The sequence below is a fragment of the Arabidopsis thaliana genome, chromosome 2 (assembly GCF_000001735.4).
Source record: "Arabidopsis thaliana chromosome 2, partial sequence".
NCBI classification, from domain to species: domain Eukaryota; kingdom Viridiplantae; phylum Streptophyta; class Magnoliopsida; order Brassicales; family Brassicaceae; genus Arabidopsis; species Arabidopsis thaliana.
The window spans coordinates 13,679,529-13,697,425 of NC_003071.7; the positions used below are offsets into that span (position 1 = coordinate 13,679,529).

At 37.7% G+C, this 17,897-nt stretch overlaps 4 protein-coding genes across 13 annotated transcripts; 1 reads left to right on the top strand and 3 right to left on the bottom strand.

The window, feature by feature from the left end:
* On the bottom strand, positions 1-2,805 carry PRORP1 (proteinaceous RNase P 1). 2 transcript variants are annotated; one of them, NM_001336377.1, is made up of 7 exons: positions 2,416-2,805; positions 1,074-2,276; positions 903-992; positions 630-811; positions 410-530; positions 264-335; positions 1-178 (listed from the first exon to the last, which is right to left on the bottom strand). In NM_001336377.1, exons 2-7 carry the CDS (start codon positions 2,226-2,228, stop codon positions 80-82), a joined length of 1,719 nt encoding a protein of 572 aa, NP_001324632.1. In that variant the 5' UTR covers positions 2,229-2,276; positions 2,416-2,805; the 3' UTR covers positions 1-79. The 2 variants fall into 2 exon arrangements, with proteins under 2 accessions (NP_001324632.1, NP_850186.1); NM_179855.3 differs by having other exon boundaries at positions 2,613-2,780.
* Positions 2,806-3,028: 223 nt separating this feature from the next.
* AT2G32235 (uncharacterized protein) lies at positions 3,029-4,720 on the bottom strand. 2 transcript variants are annotated; one of them, NM_179856.5, is made up of 3 exons: positions 4,018-4,720; positions 3,702-3,815; positions 3,029-3,459 (listed from the first exon to the last, which is right to left on the bottom strand). In NM_179856.5, the coding sequence occupies exons 1-3, from the start codon at positions 4,669-4,671 to the stop codon at positions 3,295-3,297; spliced, it is 933 nt and encodes a 310-aa protein (NP_850187.1). In that variant the 5' UTR covers positions 4,672-4,720; the 3' UTR covers positions 3,029-3,294. The 2 variants fall into 2 exon arrangements, with proteins under 2 accessions (NP_850187.1, NP_001324628.1); NM_001336378.1 differs by having other exon boundaries at positions 3,029-3,815.
* Positions 4,721-4,770: 50 nt separating this feature from the next.
* AT2G32240 (early endosome antigen) lies at positions 4,771-11,627 on the bottom strand. The gene is made up of 7 exons (NM_128783.5): positions 11,498-11,627; positions 9,713-9,835; positions 6,406-9,525; positions 6,074-6,316; positions 5,823-5,978; positions 5,510-5,662; positions 4,771-5,325 (listed from the first exon to the last, which is right to left on the bottom strand). Exons 2-7 carry the CDS (start codon positions 9,800-9,802, stop codon positions 5,086-5,088), a joined length of 4,002 nt encoding a protein of 1,333 aa, NP_565741.4. The 5' UTR covers positions 9,803-9,835; positions 11,498-11,627; the 3' UTR covers positions 4,771-5,085.
* Positions 11,628-13,565: 1,938 nt separating this feature from the next.
* Positions 13,566-17,678, top strand: FRS2 (FAR1-related sequence 2). Of its 8 annotated transcripts, none has more exons than NM_001124959.2 (8): positions 13,566-15,951; positions 16,040-16,096; positions 16,243-16,374; positions 16,470-16,532; positions 16,695-16,760; positions 16,890-16,958; positions 17,187-17,361; positions 17,458-17,678. In NM_001124959.2, the coding sequence occupies exons 1-7, from the start codon at positions 13,990-13,992 to the stop codon at positions 17,253-17,255; spliced, it is 2,418 nt and encodes an 805-aa protein (NP_001118431.1). In that variant the 5' UTR covers positions 13,566-13,989; the 3' UTR covers positions 17,256-17,361; positions 17,458-17,678. The 8 variants fall into 8 exon arrangements, with proteins under 8 accessions (NP_001118431.1, NP_001324564.1, NP_001077991.1 ...); NM_001336380.1 differs by having other exon boundaries at positions 13,577-15,951; positions 16,884-16,958; positions 17,458-17,651; NM_001084522.2 differs by having other exon boundaries at positions 13,577-13,742; positions 13,854-15,951; positions 16,884-16,958; positions 17,187-17,651.
* The last annotated feature ends 219 nt before the right edge of the window (positions 17,679-17,897 follow it).

A 17,897-nucleotide genomic window follows, 5' to 3' on the forward strand; every position in this document is an offset into this window, starting at 1 on the left:
AATCTTGTGGTTAATGAAACACAAATTTATTAAGAAATGAAGAATCAATGTCAGATGATACAACAAGGATTAAAAAAATTCAAGGTGTTTTGGATCTTTTTGCGCATAACCATTGCCTTGATGTTTGGAGATCATCTTCTACGCTCATTGGTACATGCCAGGTTCCATCTTCAGACTCCTGCATCATTCATCAATCAATCATCATCATTAATGCAAAATGCATACGAAAACATTGAGATGGACATAGAAATGTGAGTGTTGACCTGTATAACAATGGAGTATGGAGGTGGCATATTAAGTTTGAGTCCATCTTCTCTAGTGACAGAGATCCGAACCTGCAAACATTGAATCCAGTATCAATCAAAAGCTTATGTATATACATTACATAGACTCTTATATTATATGTTACCTGATGCTTCTCTTTCCACCTTGGGAAGAAACTATTTCCAAGTAACTGGAAGAGATGGTCTCTCATCTCATCGTTTGTTACTAACAAACATTTGCAACTTACCGCAGCGTAAAGCCAATACCTAGAACAATTTGATTTCACATAAGAAATGGTTGTCTTTTTTGGATTATTCATGGTCAATGTAATTCATAGACCCAGAAAAAAAGGCAAATGCAAATACCAATCATCGTTTGAGCCAGGAGGGGTAGCATAGAGAGCACCAGCGTTTTTCCATTTCTCTAGCAAGGCTCTGTTTTTAGGGTATGTAGCTGGACCTCCATTTACACGACTCTTGTGCAGGATCACAAGTGGTAACCTTTTCGACGGGCTTATTTGTTGGCATCTTTGGACAGTGTTGTTAAGCTAGTGGGGAGAGATAAAGAGTCGCATTAGATAAAGTAGTCAAACAATGGTTCTTGAGATTGGCATTAGAATGAGAAAGAGTCAAAACCACCTGGAAGAAGCTGAAACTGCGCTGGTTGACTAAGCCCATGTTGGCTCCATCAATGACTGCATCAAACGGTCCATGTCTTTCCAGCCATTCCTGCAAGCAAAAAACAACAACACATTTCTCAGGTTTTCTTTTAGATAGTTTTAATACAATCTTTTAGACAATAATTGTTACCTGAAACTGATTAAAATTAGCCTTGACTTCTCTTTCACATGCCAATCGGGTCAACGATGCAGCAAAGGTTTCTGTCTCAACCGGATTGATATCAATACAAACAAGCTTCTCTTTGCAACATTTACATACACCATTCTCATCCATCTCTGTTCTTTTCACATTCCATTTGCCAGTCCCCAGCCATCCTTGTCCATGCCACCCACCACCACCACTCACAACCGCATCCCTTATTTTCTTCACATCCCATTTCTTCACTCCAGTTTTTGTAGCTACTTCAGATTTAAACCACTCCTCAATCATATCAAAAGTCGATTTAGAAACCTGTCTCACCAAATCTCTCAATCGCTGCAACGTCTTATAGACCTTGTCTGCGTTCTTTGTATCCATACTAACTTTCAAAAGAGCAGCAAGCTCAGGTTCTTCAGGGACTACCTCTGATTCAACCATATGCGCATCGACTTCATAAGCTTTGTCTGCATCACCTTTCCTACAGAAACCAAAAAGGGCAGGTCCATAGGATCTCAACCTTGGTTGAATACCAAAGGCTTTCATCTGTTTCACCATATCGAAAGCCATTTCCGGGTCATCCTTTGCAACTGCGAGTCTAGCACCGTTTGTAAATGTAGCTTCATTGGGAACAACTTTATCAACAATCATCTGCTTAAAAATATCAAAACCCCTACTAAGCCCTGGATTTGGAGACGACTCTGTTGCTGCCTCAGCCAACGAGCATACATAAAGCAACACATTATAATGGTACTGGCTAAGCTGCACGCCATTGCGTCTTGCCTCATCATACAAGCGAAGAGCTTCCAAGACATCACCTTTCTTAGAGCACATATCTAGCTTTTGTTTCAGCAATGCTTCAGGAGACTGTTGAATAGCTTTCTTCTTCGCTTTCCTCGATAAGTTTTCAGAAGGAGAAGCTGCTGATTGTTTAGCAGCAGCGAGAGGCAATGTACATAGATGTCTGCTACGCTCAACAAGAATAAGACGTCTATCTCTGGTGCCTTTCACAAGTAAGGAAGTATGGTAGAAACGAAATGGAGAAAATCTAGGATGGTGGAGATGAACAGATGGGACTTTGAGCATCATTGCAAATAAAGGACAACACGCTCGAGAAAAAGAAGGTGTAAAACAAGTTAAACGCAGCATAACTTTGCTCTCAAGCTTGTTGAAGAATTAATTCTCAGTCGAATTCATCTGCAAGAGACAGGAAGAAAATATTCAAGAATTAAAAAAATGAGCTGTTTACACTTAGTCTAAGCATCTAAAAGCTCTATAGTCTATACATTATCGAGAAATAAAGAGCAATAACAACAGAGAAGACAAAATTGAAAACCTTTGATATACGGGCAATTTACAATATATCCGAAACAAAGTCCAAGAACAAAACTTTAGATATTGGTTATGTAAGAATGTGAGTTAGTAGTCGATAAAAAGGAGTAGAAATGTGAAGAAACATGGAAATTGTTCATTGGGTAATATCGTCGAACAGGTTGAAGGCAACACATAAGAATTTTGAGAAAAAGAACTTACATCGAACCAGAGAGAAACTTTCTTTCTGGTGGGAAAATTGGAAAAGATAAAAAGACGACTTTGGTCGACACAGCTTGTCCTTCAGGATTCACCATGGATTATCTCCAAGGTTAATAGATTGAGATATAAGAGTGTCATGGGATAGAGATTTTGGATGCTACTTTCTAACGACGTCGTTTTAGGTACTCTGTTTATTTCTATCCTGTGAAGCCCAAAAACGGCCTAATATTTACACATTAGGGCTTTAGAAGAAAACGCTAGGGTTTTAAAAATTGGGTTTTTTCTTTCTCCTTTTCGGCTTGTCAATTTTGATTTTGGGTTACAAACTTACTGATCTAGATAAAACCCAGACCGGTCATGGTTCCGTCTTGTGTTTACAACATTGTTTAGCGCATAAAACATTAAAAGAAGAATGATAACAAACACACAAGAAATCACTTCCATTTTAACGAATGAAACATATTTAAGAGTATTACAAGTAAGCGAATGCACAAGAGAGTATATGACAATGGAACGTATAGCTACCTAGTATCTATACAAGCATGAAACAGAGTGTGAATGTCTTCTTATCTACAGAAAACCTTTGTGATGAATATGCAGCATGATAGATCCTTCAACTAATGGTGATGATGATCAAAGAATGTGAATGTCTAACAACTGCAAAAAGGTAGCGGTCACCATTCTACAAGAGCTTGTAGTAGCAGTCACGGCCTGAGAAGAGAGTTTGGTAGTTTCTTCCACATGGACAGTTGATCTCAACCACAAAGGCCTCACCGAGTCTGTTGACCTTCACACCTTCTTTGCACTCTTTTGGTTGCTCCTCTTGTTGTACTACCTCATCTACTGCCTGCACCGCAACAAACAATCATTGTGCTCAAAAACAAGACTTAAACTCAGAAGATCATAAGAGACAAGTAAGTGAGCAACAATCATTGTGCTTAAAAACAGGACTTTAACTCAGAGATTAGATAAGAGCCAAGTAAATGAACAACTCAATGAAGGACATGTTTGATAGACCAATACGATTGTTCCAAATGCATTTCACCAGCAAGATTCCATTGAGATTGTGTGTCAAGAAGATTCTCGAACCTTAGGACTGTCGTCTTGTTTCACAGAGCCAGAGGAGACTGCTTCACCGTACTTAAGAAGCTTGTTACACCATTGATCCAATTCACGAACTCCATCCTTGATAATATACAGCATCTGCCATTATCACCATCTTGAGTAAGCTTACACACAACAGATCTCTACTTCGAAAGACACAAATCAATTTTATCTCTGTATGATCAATGACATCAACAAGAAACTTAAACTTCGTTCTCAAATCGCAGAATTTCTCAAACGAATCAGATAATTAACATAGCAAAAGATGAACAGAGCCAAAAGGCAATAGAAGCTTTCGAACCTTATTGGCATCAGAGCTTTCTGGATTCGCGAGATCACCTTCAGGAATTGCATTGGAGCGAGAAGATCCAAGAAGAGACTTGGAGGACGGTGCCGGCGAAAGATCAGAGACGGACCTCCGGAACATCCGTGGACGTGGCGGGAGAGAAGGGACATTACCCGAAGGAGGTGATGTTTCTTGAGCGACGCTGTTACGGGTATAACCCGACCCACCCGACCCGAATGTAGATCCAACGGGCGAAGCAAATGTATCGGATAAAGATCGCTTGTAAAGAGGAGAACGGATTTGCGTCGGATTGAATTCAACCACAGGAAGCGGAATCTTTGAATATCCCATGAGATTCGGGTCTTCTTCTTCCTCAGGTCTCGGAATAAACAGCTTCTTGCGTCTCGGCTCGTCACCTTGCTTCGATTCCGGCGATGGACGTTTCACGGGACTGGTTGTTGCGGTGGTTGAAGAGGAACCGAAAGATCCGTACGATTTGAATTGCGGAGGAGAGGAATTCGCACGGCGGCGATCAGAGGAGTTTCCGAAGCTGTTGAGACGGAGGAGGGAGAGATCAATGTCATCTTCTTCGGGATCGTAGGAGTAATCAACTTCTTGGGAATTAGCGATTAGGGTTTCTAGGGTTTCCGCCATGTTTAGCGTCGCCATCTTGATCTCAGTACTGTTAAAAGTTCAAATGCGAAAGAGAGAAATGAGAAGTTGATGAAGAAGACGATCACTGGAGTGGGGTTTATATAGGCGAATGCGGGTCGATTGAACCGGGTTTATTGTTAACCAACTGGTTTAGTTGGATAATTATCAAATTAATTCACCTTTGATTTAATTTAATACAATATCTGGACAATTGCTTGACCTACAAGCAAGGGCTGGTACAACAAAATCTCCCAGACCCGGTAAAACAAAACCCAACCACAAGCAAATATTAGCAGAGAGAGAAGCATATTCACGCAAAGCTTCTTAGTTCTGCTATCAAAATTCAAAAACCCCCAAAAAAAACAAATGAAGAAGGAGAGATCTTCATTTCAGATATGAACATCATCAAGCCACACTGAGAAGACGAGACTAATACTTTCTCCCAAGAATTATACCGATGATAACAGAGATCAGCGCCACTCCAGTGACGATCTTCACTGTCATGAGATGTGAAGTTGATGCTGTTTGAGTAGGAGTAGTAACATTGCCCGAAGACGAAGAAGAAGAAAGAGATGCTTCTGGCTTCTTCTTGCTCTTACGTTTCGTTGGAGAAGAAAAGGATAAGTCAATGTCTCGAGATTTGACACCTACATCCATTGCCTCCGTTTCCTGCAAGTTTGGTTTTTGATTATAAGCAAGTATGCGATTGAGATTTTGACAAACCATAATGCAAGGTTTCTGTCTCTAATTTTATGGATCTTATGTCATTTTGTCCCTCTAGATGTTATAATATATGCATTGCATGTCTGTTATCAGTCAATCAAAGTTCTGATGCAGAGATATTATGACTAACCTTAGTTTTAGCATCTGCGAGCTGCACTTTCTGTTCAAGATCTTTGACCATTGATTCAAATTCAGTGACAGCCTTTTTCTTAGCTTCAATCTCTTCTTGTGATTTCTTTAATGCAGACTCCAGCTCTGATTGCTTCTGGGAGTGTGCTTGTTTCTATTTCCATGGAAACGTTTTCAGATCTTAGTAACATAATGAGGGAAGATAGATTGTCTTCTTTTTTTTTGTTTTAATCATCAAACTAAAGAGTTCTAAAGAAACCCGAAAAGGTTATATCTGAGATAAATAAAGCTGAAACAAAAGAAAGAACATTAACCTGTTCATCAATGGAACTCTGAGCCGCTTGAAGCTCTTTCTGAAGCTGAAGCACTTGCTCGTTGAGCACATCTCGTTCACCAGCAATATGTTCGTGTTCCTGCAGTTTTGAGGTCAATTCCGCCACTTTTACAGACGCAGTAGCTGCATTTTCCACCTGTAAAAACGTCATCAATTAGCAACCAATATTTTTACCTATGGATTCTTAATTATGATATTGATAATTTCCTCTGTCTGAGAAGAATGCACTACATTTTCTTTCAACTGAGCTTTGACCTCTGACAAAGTTTTTTCAAGTTCTTCAAAATGTGATTCCAGAACGGACTTTTCAGCAGCCACTGCCCTGAGCTTCTCAATCTCGGAGACCAGAGTATCAGCTTTAGAGCTCTCTACGGTTAGTTGTTCTTCAAGCTTGGCAATAACTGATTGCAGCTCCTCCTTGGTACTCTGAAACATCGCATTGACTTGGTTGTTCTCCTCAGTGTGGGAAGAAATCTGCAGCACAAAGTGGTGTCATATTGTATTATAGACAACAAAACTGTGACACTGTAGATATTAACACATGTTTAGATTCAGGGTGTTACCTGTGACTGTAATTTCTCCCCTTCAGAGGTAAGCTGCTTTGTTAGATCTTCTATGGTTGTCTTTGAAGCCTCAAGCTCATTGGCTGTTTGCTCCTTCTCGGCCTCCAAGGCAGAGAGCTTTGTCTGCAACTCGTTGGCCTCAGATCCATGATTGGCTAGTTCCAGATTCAACTTCAAATTCACCTCGGCCAAATCCCCACTTTCTTTCTCAAGCCCCTGGCATTTGGCCCCGAGCTCTTCAATAGTAGATTCAAGATTCTTCAACTTTGATAGCGCGTCTTCAAGCTCAACTTTTCTAGTGTCCGCAACTCCTGATGCTTCATGAGCCAGCTTTTTGTACTCCTCGATTTGGTTTTCATGTGTTTTTAACTTTTCAACCAAGTCACTAGATTCTGTTTCTTTCTGATTAAACCTTTCGATTGCCTCTTCTAACCTTTTCAATGCAGTTTCTTTCTCGACAGAACCAGAACCTATTAACCCCTCAAGCTCTTGAATTTTGATCTTGAGTTGGTTGTTTGTCTCTGCTAGTAGTTCACTCTCTGATGATGATTGCAAAGATTTTTCTTGTGCCTGATCAAACTCTTGTTTGAGTTTTTCATTAACAGATTCTGCAGCTGCAAGCCTTCCCAAAGTCTGTTCAAGTTTTTCTTTCAAAGAAGAAGATTTGCCAGATGCTTCAGCCAACTGCTCTTCATATGATTTTATTTTGCCTTCCAAGTCTCTCAACTTCTCAGTCAAAGAACTGGCCTCTGAATCTCTGCTAGTGAACTCCTCCATTGCCTTTTGAAGTCTATGCTCTGAGTCTATACTTAAAGACTGATGCAAAGCTTCAAGCTCCATACGTTTCGTAGTAGCTTCATCTATTTCTCTTCCTTTCTGCTCAAGACTCTCTTCAGCAGACTTCAGTTTCTCCATTACTTCACTTTCCTGTAAGCCAGCAGCTTTCAGATCATTTTCAATACTCTCCAACTTTCCTTGTGTGACATTCAATTCATTCCTGATACTTTCTAACAGATTCTCAGACTCACTGATCTTCACGCTGTACTCATCCACTGTTGCCTCTAATTTCTTTTTCTCACTCGTCACAGCGTTCAGATTTTCTGTCAGTTCTTTCTCGTTTTCAGTTGCGATGTTTAAAGCAGCTTCGAGGCTTGAACTTTTCACTTGAAATGCCTCTAGTGTGGATTGAAGCTCAGCCACCTGACCCAAGTAACCTTTAGAATCTGCTTCAGTTTCCCCATGCTTCTTTTCTAGCGAGCTAACCTGCTCCTCAAGTTCCTGAATTCTGTACTTTTCTGTCTGGAGTAGAAGCTCCAAGTCTTTTAATCTTCCTTCTGCGTCTTCATGTTTTGACTGTGATGATTGACAAAGACCTTCTAGTTCAATACTGCGCTGGTGAGTTGTATTAGCTCGGTCTTCATGTTCTGCACCCTTCTGCAAAGCGATTCTCAAATCTTCTTCAAGCTCTGAATTTCTGGCCGATGATTGGGTCAGAGACAATTCCAATTCTGATGCTTTTTGTTTGTATTCCTGCATCTGAGTGGTCGCCTGTTTTTTCTCTTCTTCGGCAACTTCAATAGCAGTTTGTAGTTCAGATGATTTCTCGGAGAGTTCCTTCAACTCGCGTTCTGCATCACTACTTTTCAGCTGCAATAAATTCAGTTGCTGCTCAAGCTCCGCGTTCTTTTGTTCAGCTGCAGTGAACTTTGTCTCCAGCTCTTTTATCTGTGATTTGGCTTCTTCTGCTGCTTGACTAGAGGACCGAACAACATCCTCTAGCTCAAGGTTCTTCTGGGTAGCAGCTGCTGCTGCAGATCCAGCTTCAGAATGAAGCTCCTCCAGCGATTTCAGTTTCTGTTCAAGCTCAGAGTTGTTTGACAAAGCTTGAGAAAGAAGAGCATCTGTTTTGGAGAAATTCTCATCTGAGGTCTTCAGTTTCTCTTCTAGTTCATTGCAGACCTCTGTTACTGTTGCTACATTACTTGTGACCTCTGCTACATTTGCTTCAAGCGCTTCTTTTTCTTTCAAAACTTCAGCCAACTTCTCATTTGCAGTTCTCAGCTTCTCTTCTTGGTCTTTTGATAAGGATTCCAGAAGTTCCTTCTCCTTGAGTTCTTCCGCAAGCTTTGAATTAATACCTTCCTGTTCAGAAAGTTTAGCCTGAAGACCTTTGGTCTGAGCATCCAAATCTTGGAGAACGGATAACTCTTCCTTGAACCGAGATTCGGAAGCTTTCTTCTGCTCAAGTTCCTGAGTCAGTTCATCAATGAGGGCTTCTGTGGAAGACACTTTTTGTTCCGTCTCTAACAAACGAGATTTTGAAAGTGCCAATTCCTCTTGCACTGCAGCTAATTCTCCCGCACTACTCTTTAAGGCAGCTTCAACCTTTTCGTTTTCAGACATCTTCTCATTGAGCTCCTTGATTTCTTGTTGCAGGGACGCCATTTTTTCCTCCATTTCCTTGGCACTCTCTTTTGTCGATTTAAGCAGCTCCGAAAATTCCAAAGCCTTCTGCGACTCAGAGTCAGCATGAGAAGCACTTTGCTTATGCAGCTCTTCAAATTTCTGAGCCTCTTCAGCTGAACGTTTTAGCCCCTCCTCCAACTCTATCAACTTCTTTCGTGAGCTCTCGAGTTCTATGCCCAACGCATCAAAAGCTTCCTTAACTTCAGTTAGTTCCTTATCTTTCGCATCATGTGACTGCAAAGCATCTTCCAAGGACTTTAACTGTGAGCTGTGTCTCTCTTCCCCTTCAACAATTTTCTCTTGCTGCTTCTTTTGGACAACTTCAAGATCTCCATGCTTCTTTTCCGTTTCTTCTAACTTCTCTTTCGCAGACAAAAGCTCATCCTTCAAATGGGTATTTTCAGATTCATACCGTTTTAGTTCCCCTGCAACTCTTTCCAATTCGAGCTCTAGTTCTTTTGCCTTTTCTTGTGATTCATGTAGTTCTCTCTGTGAACCACTCGAGCTTCTTTCAATAACTTCCTTTTGCTCTTCAACAGGAACATGATCTGCTTTCTCCGCATCATCCTTGGCATCAAAAGCTTCCTTCTCAACTTTTATGAATTCCCCATCTTCCTCTTCTTTCTCCTCCTTTGGCACTTCTCCATTCACAGCCTGCAATAGATCAAGACAATACTTACATCTTTGGCGCTGCTACTAAGAAGCTTGATAGACAGACAGGAGATTCAATTCGATAAAACAAATAAAATCTTTGCAAGATTCGCATCAATTTACAGAAAGGATTCCTTATAGTCAAGAGGAAACAGATAATTCTACGAAACCGAACACTAATGATCATTACCTTGACGGAAATATCAGCTGTCTTAAGGTCATCAACATCACCTTTCACTACAGGGACCTCAGAACTCGTTACTTGAGTTGCTTCTTCCATCCTATGATCGAACAGTTATGGCTACTTTAAATTCTGCAGAAGAGAAAAGAAATATAAGATATCGCATGAGAAGAAATTCGAAGATGATATACTTCTACTAATATATCAGATTTAAAGTTCCTTCTTTACATCAAAAAAGAAAACAGTAGCTTGCAAGTAAGAGATACAAAACAAACAAGATAAGATATTTAATGTGAACAGTCAACAGGTATACATCATCTCTCATTACACAACTATTTGAAATACCAATTCAATAAAGATTTCTAATTTTCGTTTCAGTTTTTTTTTTTTTTTTTAAGTTTAGAAAATGACATATGTTTAGATCAGAAAGCTAAAGAATCCAAAAACAATCAGGAGAAGACAAAGATCAATAGGTATTATGGGTGCAGGCATGTGATGTTACCAGAGTAAGAATCTGTTTCAATAGCCAACAATCTCTACCAGAATACAAATGAATAAAAGCACACTTATTATATAAATAAATTCCTACCAAACAAACTAAAGATAAGTAATGTGTAAAGTGCCCACCAAAACCATCATCATCAAAGTTTCTTTCTTTTTGTATAAGAAAATAAAGTAAAGTGGTTTTCAATTTCATTGTGCCAAAACAAATAAGTACTAGAAAGCAAATTATATTAAACTAATAGCAATCATTTCTATTATACATATAATTAGACGACTATATAATAGAGAATGAAAAGAATCATAAGGTACGCCGACCAGATGCAGCGGATGACTCATGAGCCCGTGGTTTTGTAACAAGAAAACAAAGACCAGAATATTATTCTATTTATAAAACATCTGGTTAAAAAAAACTAAAAGAACAAACGAAAACGCATTAAAGTTAAATCTTAAGGTAAAGACTAAAGAGTAACGATACAAGAAATGGTTGCTGATGATGGATCACAAACATCATTAACGCTTGATTCAATATCCAACCAAATTTCTTTTTCTGTATAAAACCCAAGAATATTCGATCAAAAGAGGAATTTCTCTAATCTAAGAAGTTTATCTTGATTTGTCAACTTATTTGGTCTAAGTCTAATCGTTGCCTATATAGATAAAGACATATATATTGGTAAGGCTGTGCAACTTGCAAGCAACCTTTTTTTATTTGTTTGTTCAAAAGTTGCAAGCTTAACACCCAAATCATGTTCCTAATTACCATGTTTTAAATATTTAATTAATACTATAATCTAGTAATCAGAACAAGACGATGATTAGTAGTATAATACTTTTTTTTCCAAAACCTACCACTAAATGTTTGTAAGAAGTTCAGATTAGTAATCACACAGTTCAAAAATTTCTTCACCTTAATCACCATAGAAAAAAACCCTTCTAAATCCGTTCACAACACAAGAGATCCTAAGATTAATCACTACAGAGTCAACACTACTTCAAAATGATTTGATTCATCTGATGAATCTGCAGCTATCACAAACAAGTTCGATCTCTAGAGATCTAAACGCAGAGAGACGTGAAACTTGGATCGATGAATATTTCAAAATCATACAAATTAGAGAATTCAGTAACTAAGAAGAAGACGAAGCGGCACCCAACAAAACTTTCTAATAACCCATTTTTCTGAAAATGAACTTAAAGGATCTGAATCAATTTGTGGTCGGTTAGAAATCCCGAAAAAAGAGTTAAGAAGATCAAATGATAGAAACAGACCATGAATTTGAAAGTGCTTACCAAGTGGAGCTGATGAATCTGAGATTGGTACTCTGTTTTACTTTTCCTTGTTTAGATTATTCAGCTGGGAAAAACGCAGAAAGAGTAGATGATGATGACGAAAGAAATGCAAATTGGGTGTGTGTGAGAGAGAGAAGGAGAATCTTTTAGGGTTTATAAAGTGGAGAGTGAGTGTGGGGTCGTTTCGTATTTTTGAAAGCCAAATCTGGCGGACGAGAAGACCGTCGCATTTTGTTTTTATTTCCCGTTTTGCCCTTTGTTTTCTCTCATTATAATTTTTAGTACCCCTAAATGTGATGTGGCACAAATTGATCATTAGCTTCCATTAATTATCAAAATGTTACAAATGTAATTGTTTTATTTTAAAAAATAAAAGAACTAGAGGTAATATGTGTGGTGTGTATATTGACATTTGACACTAAACAATGATAACAATAGTGCTGTAAAAAAAGACAATGATAAGAACTATCTTTATATATAGTAAAAGAGAGAAGTGAGAAGATCCAATGTTTGTTAAATTACTGTACACATCATATTTTTAAAAAGTTTTTAGTTTTCTTCTATACTATTTCTTATATACAATTAATCTAATGAGGTTATAAAATAAAAAATAAAAAAAATCTTTATATTTAGAAAATTTAGAATAATTAGTTTTTTGAAAGGTGTGTTTCACATTTGTGATAAAACTTAATATGTCATATGTAAACCATAAAACATATTTAGTTTGCATGTTATAATGTATACCTAAAGTTACTTTTAAAGAAGAAAGTGATCAATAACACATCTAAATAGTGATTTATGCCTAACATGTAATTGAAATCATGGATTAACAAGAAATAATCATGGATTAACATGATTTCTTACTAAAAATAATAATTATGCATTACCTCAGTAAAAATAGCATATTTTACTCAATTAAAAAAAAAGTGAAAACATCTAATACAAAAATGACATTGAATTGCATTAGATACATATGTTATATTTAATGATTCATAATTTTTTGTAAGGAGTTGACCAAAAAAGTATGTAGAATGAATAAAAGGGCAGATTAGTCATTTGGGAAGAACAGAAGAAGAACAAAAAGAGAGGCGGTGGCTGAACGGCTGGCTGGTCGAAAAAAGCGAGTAAGAAGGCCCACACCACCAATGGAGCCACCGACCGACCAAACCGTCCTCACCATGAAATCTAATATTATTTCCTTCTTTTAGATTTGACCCCTCAGCTTTTATTTCCTATTTAATTTCCCCTAATATGAATAGAGACGCTTTCACTTTATTTATTTCATTTGTTATGGTATCAAAATCCACATCACGTTGATTATTTTTTCTATTTAAAGATTTGTTTCATTTCCAAGTTGTGCAATTGAAAATGTATCGTCACCGTCCTGAAATCGTCACTACAACTTTTTCAATAAGACTACAAAATGACAAGTTTAGTTATCTACACAGTCAATATCACAAAATGTTTGGTTCGACTTTTATGTTCGGTGGCTATAAATGGGTTTTACAAAGTTACATGAACAATAATAATTATGGTTTACATGTTAAATGTATGACTTTGTTTATATATGAGCTTAAGGAAGTATTTAAAATTCAAAAGTGGTCAAGTTAGCCAAATTGGCGGCTATTGAAACGTCCACATTGGGTCAAAGTTCAAAGAAACGCAGCCAATGCTCTTCCGGACTTTTCATCGTACTTTTTTTGTTATTAAGAAGAAAAACTAAGAAAGTCACAAGAGAGAAATTCAAACAAAATTTTTATATTAGAAGTCCCAAAACATAATTCAAATTAACTAAACTACGTCGTACTATATGAAATTCTTATTAAAATATCTTTTTGAATAATACTTCTGTTGAATAATATGTAGAAGAAAAAGAGAATAAAAAGAACCGGTTCAATCTTTGTCAAAAAAAATAAAAAGATTTAAGATTAAGCCAACTCAACCTCAACTATTTTTCAAAGTGGGCGTTTTTCAAATTTTCTCAAACATAGATCTTTTTCCAAATGAATACAAAAATATAAGGGTCGACTTGCTATTATAAAAAGTTCCTAAATTCTCTCCCGTGCTCATTTTGAAAACCTCCCTCTTTCGCTGCAAGCAGAGAAAAAGACGACGGAGAAATTTTAAATCTGAGGTTCTTTTAGTCCTCGCGAAGCCAGATGCTACTCTCTATTGCACGTCTGTGACAGAAGAGCTCGATTAGGGAACTGAAGACAAAGACACGGAGAAATTTTGAACTCGAGAGGTTTGATTTTGAACCTTTGAATCTCTGGGTTTCTGATTTCTTCGAGATTTAACTAGGTAGTTGAATTGAATCCTGATACCACCTTGAAGCGTTTTTGTTGTGCTTTCTCAGATTATCCATGATCATGTGATGCACTAATTTCGTAGTATTCAATTGCTGGGATTCTGAAATTAGCAAACCTTAAAATGGTTGATTTGTGGAAATTTGTCTAACCGGTTAATCGGTTAACAGAGTTGGAACTAGTGTTATGGATGATGAAGATGTAGAAATAGATCTTCTAACAAAAAGTAGTAATGTGGATGTATTTTGTGAAGCAAGTACAAGTGGGAACGTTGCTCAGTGTGCAACGGTTAGTGAGCTCAGAAATGGGATGGATTTTGAGTCAAAGGAAGCTGCATACTATTTCTACAGAGAATATGCTCGATCAGTGGGATTTGGTATCACAATAAAAGCTAGCCGTCGTTCTAAAAGATCAGGGAAGTTTATTGATGTCAAAATAGCGTGTTCGAGATTTGGAACCAAGCGCGAGAAAGCCACAGCTATCAATCCACGTTCATGTCCAAAGACCGGTTGCAAAGCCGGTTTGCATATGAAGAGGAAGGAAGATGAGAAATGGGTTATATATAATTTTGTAAAAGAACATAACCATGAGATATGTCCTGATGATTTTTATGTTAGCGTACGAGGAAAGAACAAGCCTGCTGGTGCGCTAGCAATAAAGAAAGGTCTTCAATTGGCTTTAGAAGAGGAAGACTTAAAGCTATTGCTTGAGCATTTTATGGAGATGCAGGATAAGCAGCCTGGTTTTTTCTATGCGGTAGATTTCGATAGTGACAAACGTGTTAGAAATGTGTTTTGGCTTGATGCGAAGGCTAAGCATGACTATTGCAGCTTTTCTGATGTTGTTCTGTTCGACACATTTTATGTTAGGAACGGATACAGAATCCCATTTGCTCCTTTTATTGGGGTCAGCCATCACCGTCAATACGTTCTGCTTGGATGTGCTTTGATTGGAGAAGTGAGTGAGTCAACATATTCTTGGCTATTTAGAACGTGGCTTAAAGCAGTCGGTGGTCAAGCTCCTGGAGTGATGATAACAGATCAGGATAAGCTTCTAAGTGATATTGTTGTTGAAGTCTTTCCAGATGTTCGTCATATTTTCTGTTTGTGGAGTGTGCTGAGCAAAATTTCTGAGATGCTGAATCCATTTGTGAGTCAAGATGATGGTTTTATGGAAAGTTTCGGAAATTGCGTAGCAAGCTCTTGGACAGATGAACATTTTGAAAGGAGGTGGTCAAATATGATTGGTAAATTTGAACTTAACGAGAATGAGTGGGTTCAGTTGTTGTTTAGAGATCGTAAAAAATGGGTTCCACATTATTTTCATGGAATTTGTTTAGCTGGACTGTCTGGACCTGAAAGATCTGGCAGTATCGCCTCTCATTTCGACAAGTATATGAACTCGGAGGCTACATTCAAGGACTTCTTTGAGCTCTACATGAAGTTTCTGCAATATCGATGTGATGTGGAAGCTAAGGATGATCTTGAATATCAGAGCAAACAGCCTACACTGAGGTCTTCTTTGGCTTTCGAGAAACAGCTTTCCTTGATCTACACGGACGCTGCTTTTAAGAAGTTCCAAGCTGAGGTACCCGGAGTTGTTTCTTGTCAACTTCAAAAAGAAAGAGAAGATGGGACAACAGCAATATTCCGCATTGAAGATTTCGAGGAACGACAAAATTTCTTCGTTGCTTTGAACAACGAGTTGTTGGATGCGTGTTGCTCTTGTCATTTATTTGAGTACCAGGGATTCCTATGCAAACATGCGATACTTGTACTTCAAAGCGCTGATGTTTCCCGCGTTCCGTCTCAGTATATATTGAAGCGCTGGTCAAAGAAAGGTAACAACAAAGAAGACAAAAACGATAAATGTGCCACTATAGATAACCGAATGGCACGTTTTGATGATCTATGTAGGCGCTTTGTCAAGCTGGGAGTAGTTGCATCTTTATCAGATGAAGCCTGCAAAACTGCTTTAAAGTTATTGGAGGAAACCGTGAAGCATTGTGTTAGTATGGATAATTCTTCCAAGTTTCCTTCAGAGCCAGACAAGTTAATGACAGGTGGATCTATTGGCTTAGAAAACGAAGGTGTGTTGGACTGTGCATCAAAAGTGTCCAAGAAAAAGAAAATTCAGAAGAAAAGAAAGGTGATTTTTAGATTCTTCAATCTTATGAGATTATTTGTAGTTTGCTAGCCCTGGCGGAAAGATCTGATTGATTATCTTGTGTTTAAAGGTATACTGTGGGCCAGAGGATGCAACAAACAGGTCAGAAGAACTTCGCCAAGAAACCGTTAGTAATCTGATTTTGCCATGCTATTATATCTGAAATCTCCCATTTTCTTAGCAGTGTTATTATTCATGGCAAATTATTTTCATCCAAATACTTGAAATTAGTCCATGCACCCTGATACTATTAGGCTTATTTTTCATGTGCAGGAACAAGTTAGCTCCAGAGCTCCTACGTTTGAGAATTGTTACATTCCTCAAGCAAATATGGAAGAGCCCGAACTAGGCTCCCGTGCAACAACTCTTGGGGTCTATTATTCAACACAACAAACTAATCAAGGAGTGGGTGCACATTATTACTCTGTCATTTTGTTGTCTAACAATTTTTATATTACTGTTTCATTGAAATTGATACACTGTTCTTGTTATTCTGGCAGTTCCCATCGATTTCTTCCATCCAGAATGGTTACTATGGACATCCGCCAACCATACAAGCTATGGTGAAATGCTTTATCTATCTCATTTTTAGTTTCAAAGCTTTTGTTATAACACATGCAAATCCATATCCGTAACCAATATCCAATCGCTTGACATAGTCTGATGAAGTTTTTGGTAGTTAAGATAAAGCTCGAGACTGATATTTCATATACTGGATGATTTAGGGAAACTTGCATTCTATTCATGAACGAATGAGTCAATACGAGACACAACCAAGCATGCAAGGAGCTGTGAGTTGATGTTCTATGCTATTTAAGTATTTTTCGGGAGATATATATATCTTATTGTTCTCCTCCTCCCGAGTCAAGTTGTTCTAAGAAAGAAGGATCTATTTCATTTTGTGGATTGTCTAGTTTCAGGGACAGACGGGGTTTAGGGGAAGCGCTATCCGTGGCTGCTATGACATCGAAGAAACTCTGCACGACATGGTATGTAATCTTGTGACGTTAGTAAAAACGCTCTAATGTTACAAAAGAAAGAAAGAGAAAACGAACCCAATTCCTCAAAATGTTTTCTTTTGACAATGTCAACTTCTTCCTTCTCGGGTTTTTATCAGTTTGATTGAAGCGAGACTGCGAAATTCCTCTGTTTACAGTAGAAAATGTGATCAGCCCTATTTATAACCGTTGTATGTTTTCCGGTTTTTGTTTGTGCAGACAATGGGGTCCTCACAGTTTCAGGGATCTGATTCGAGCCATCCTAGTGATCACCGCTTATCCAATTAACAGAACAGAACAAGCTCAAGAGTTGCTACTTTCATATCTTTAAAATAGTGGAATGTTTTGTATGTACAGAAATAGGAAAGGTCTAAAGTGTGGAACTGGCTTTGAGGTAAACTCTTACTCTGATTGGATTTGCTTGTATTTATACCGGAATCATAATATAAATATATGATTAATGTATTCACATTCTCTAATCTTCTTTTAGACTTGTAGTTACCATTCAAAAGTCATGGACAACCTTCGTTAACCTTGAGGGCCACTGAGAGACAACCTTGGACTTGGTCACTGGCTCACTTAGCAATATTCAGTTATTCACTCTGTTGTATATAACTCACCAATTAAATTCAAACAACTAATTCAAAACATTATACTATAGCTTTTCATTAAAAAAATTCCAAAACATTCATTTAATTATATAAACCAAAGAACAGCTTTTAAGACTTAAAATATTTCCTAAGTATCCAACAAGTCAATACAGATTTTTTAAGAAAACTAAACCATTTTTTCAACTTTACAACAAAAACACCAACTGTTACAAAAAAACTCTCGAATTTCCTATTTCTCCAGCCTTATGACAAAGATATCAGATTAATAAAATTTAGAATTCATTACTTTTTCTTCATTTTTAAAATTATCTACATACTA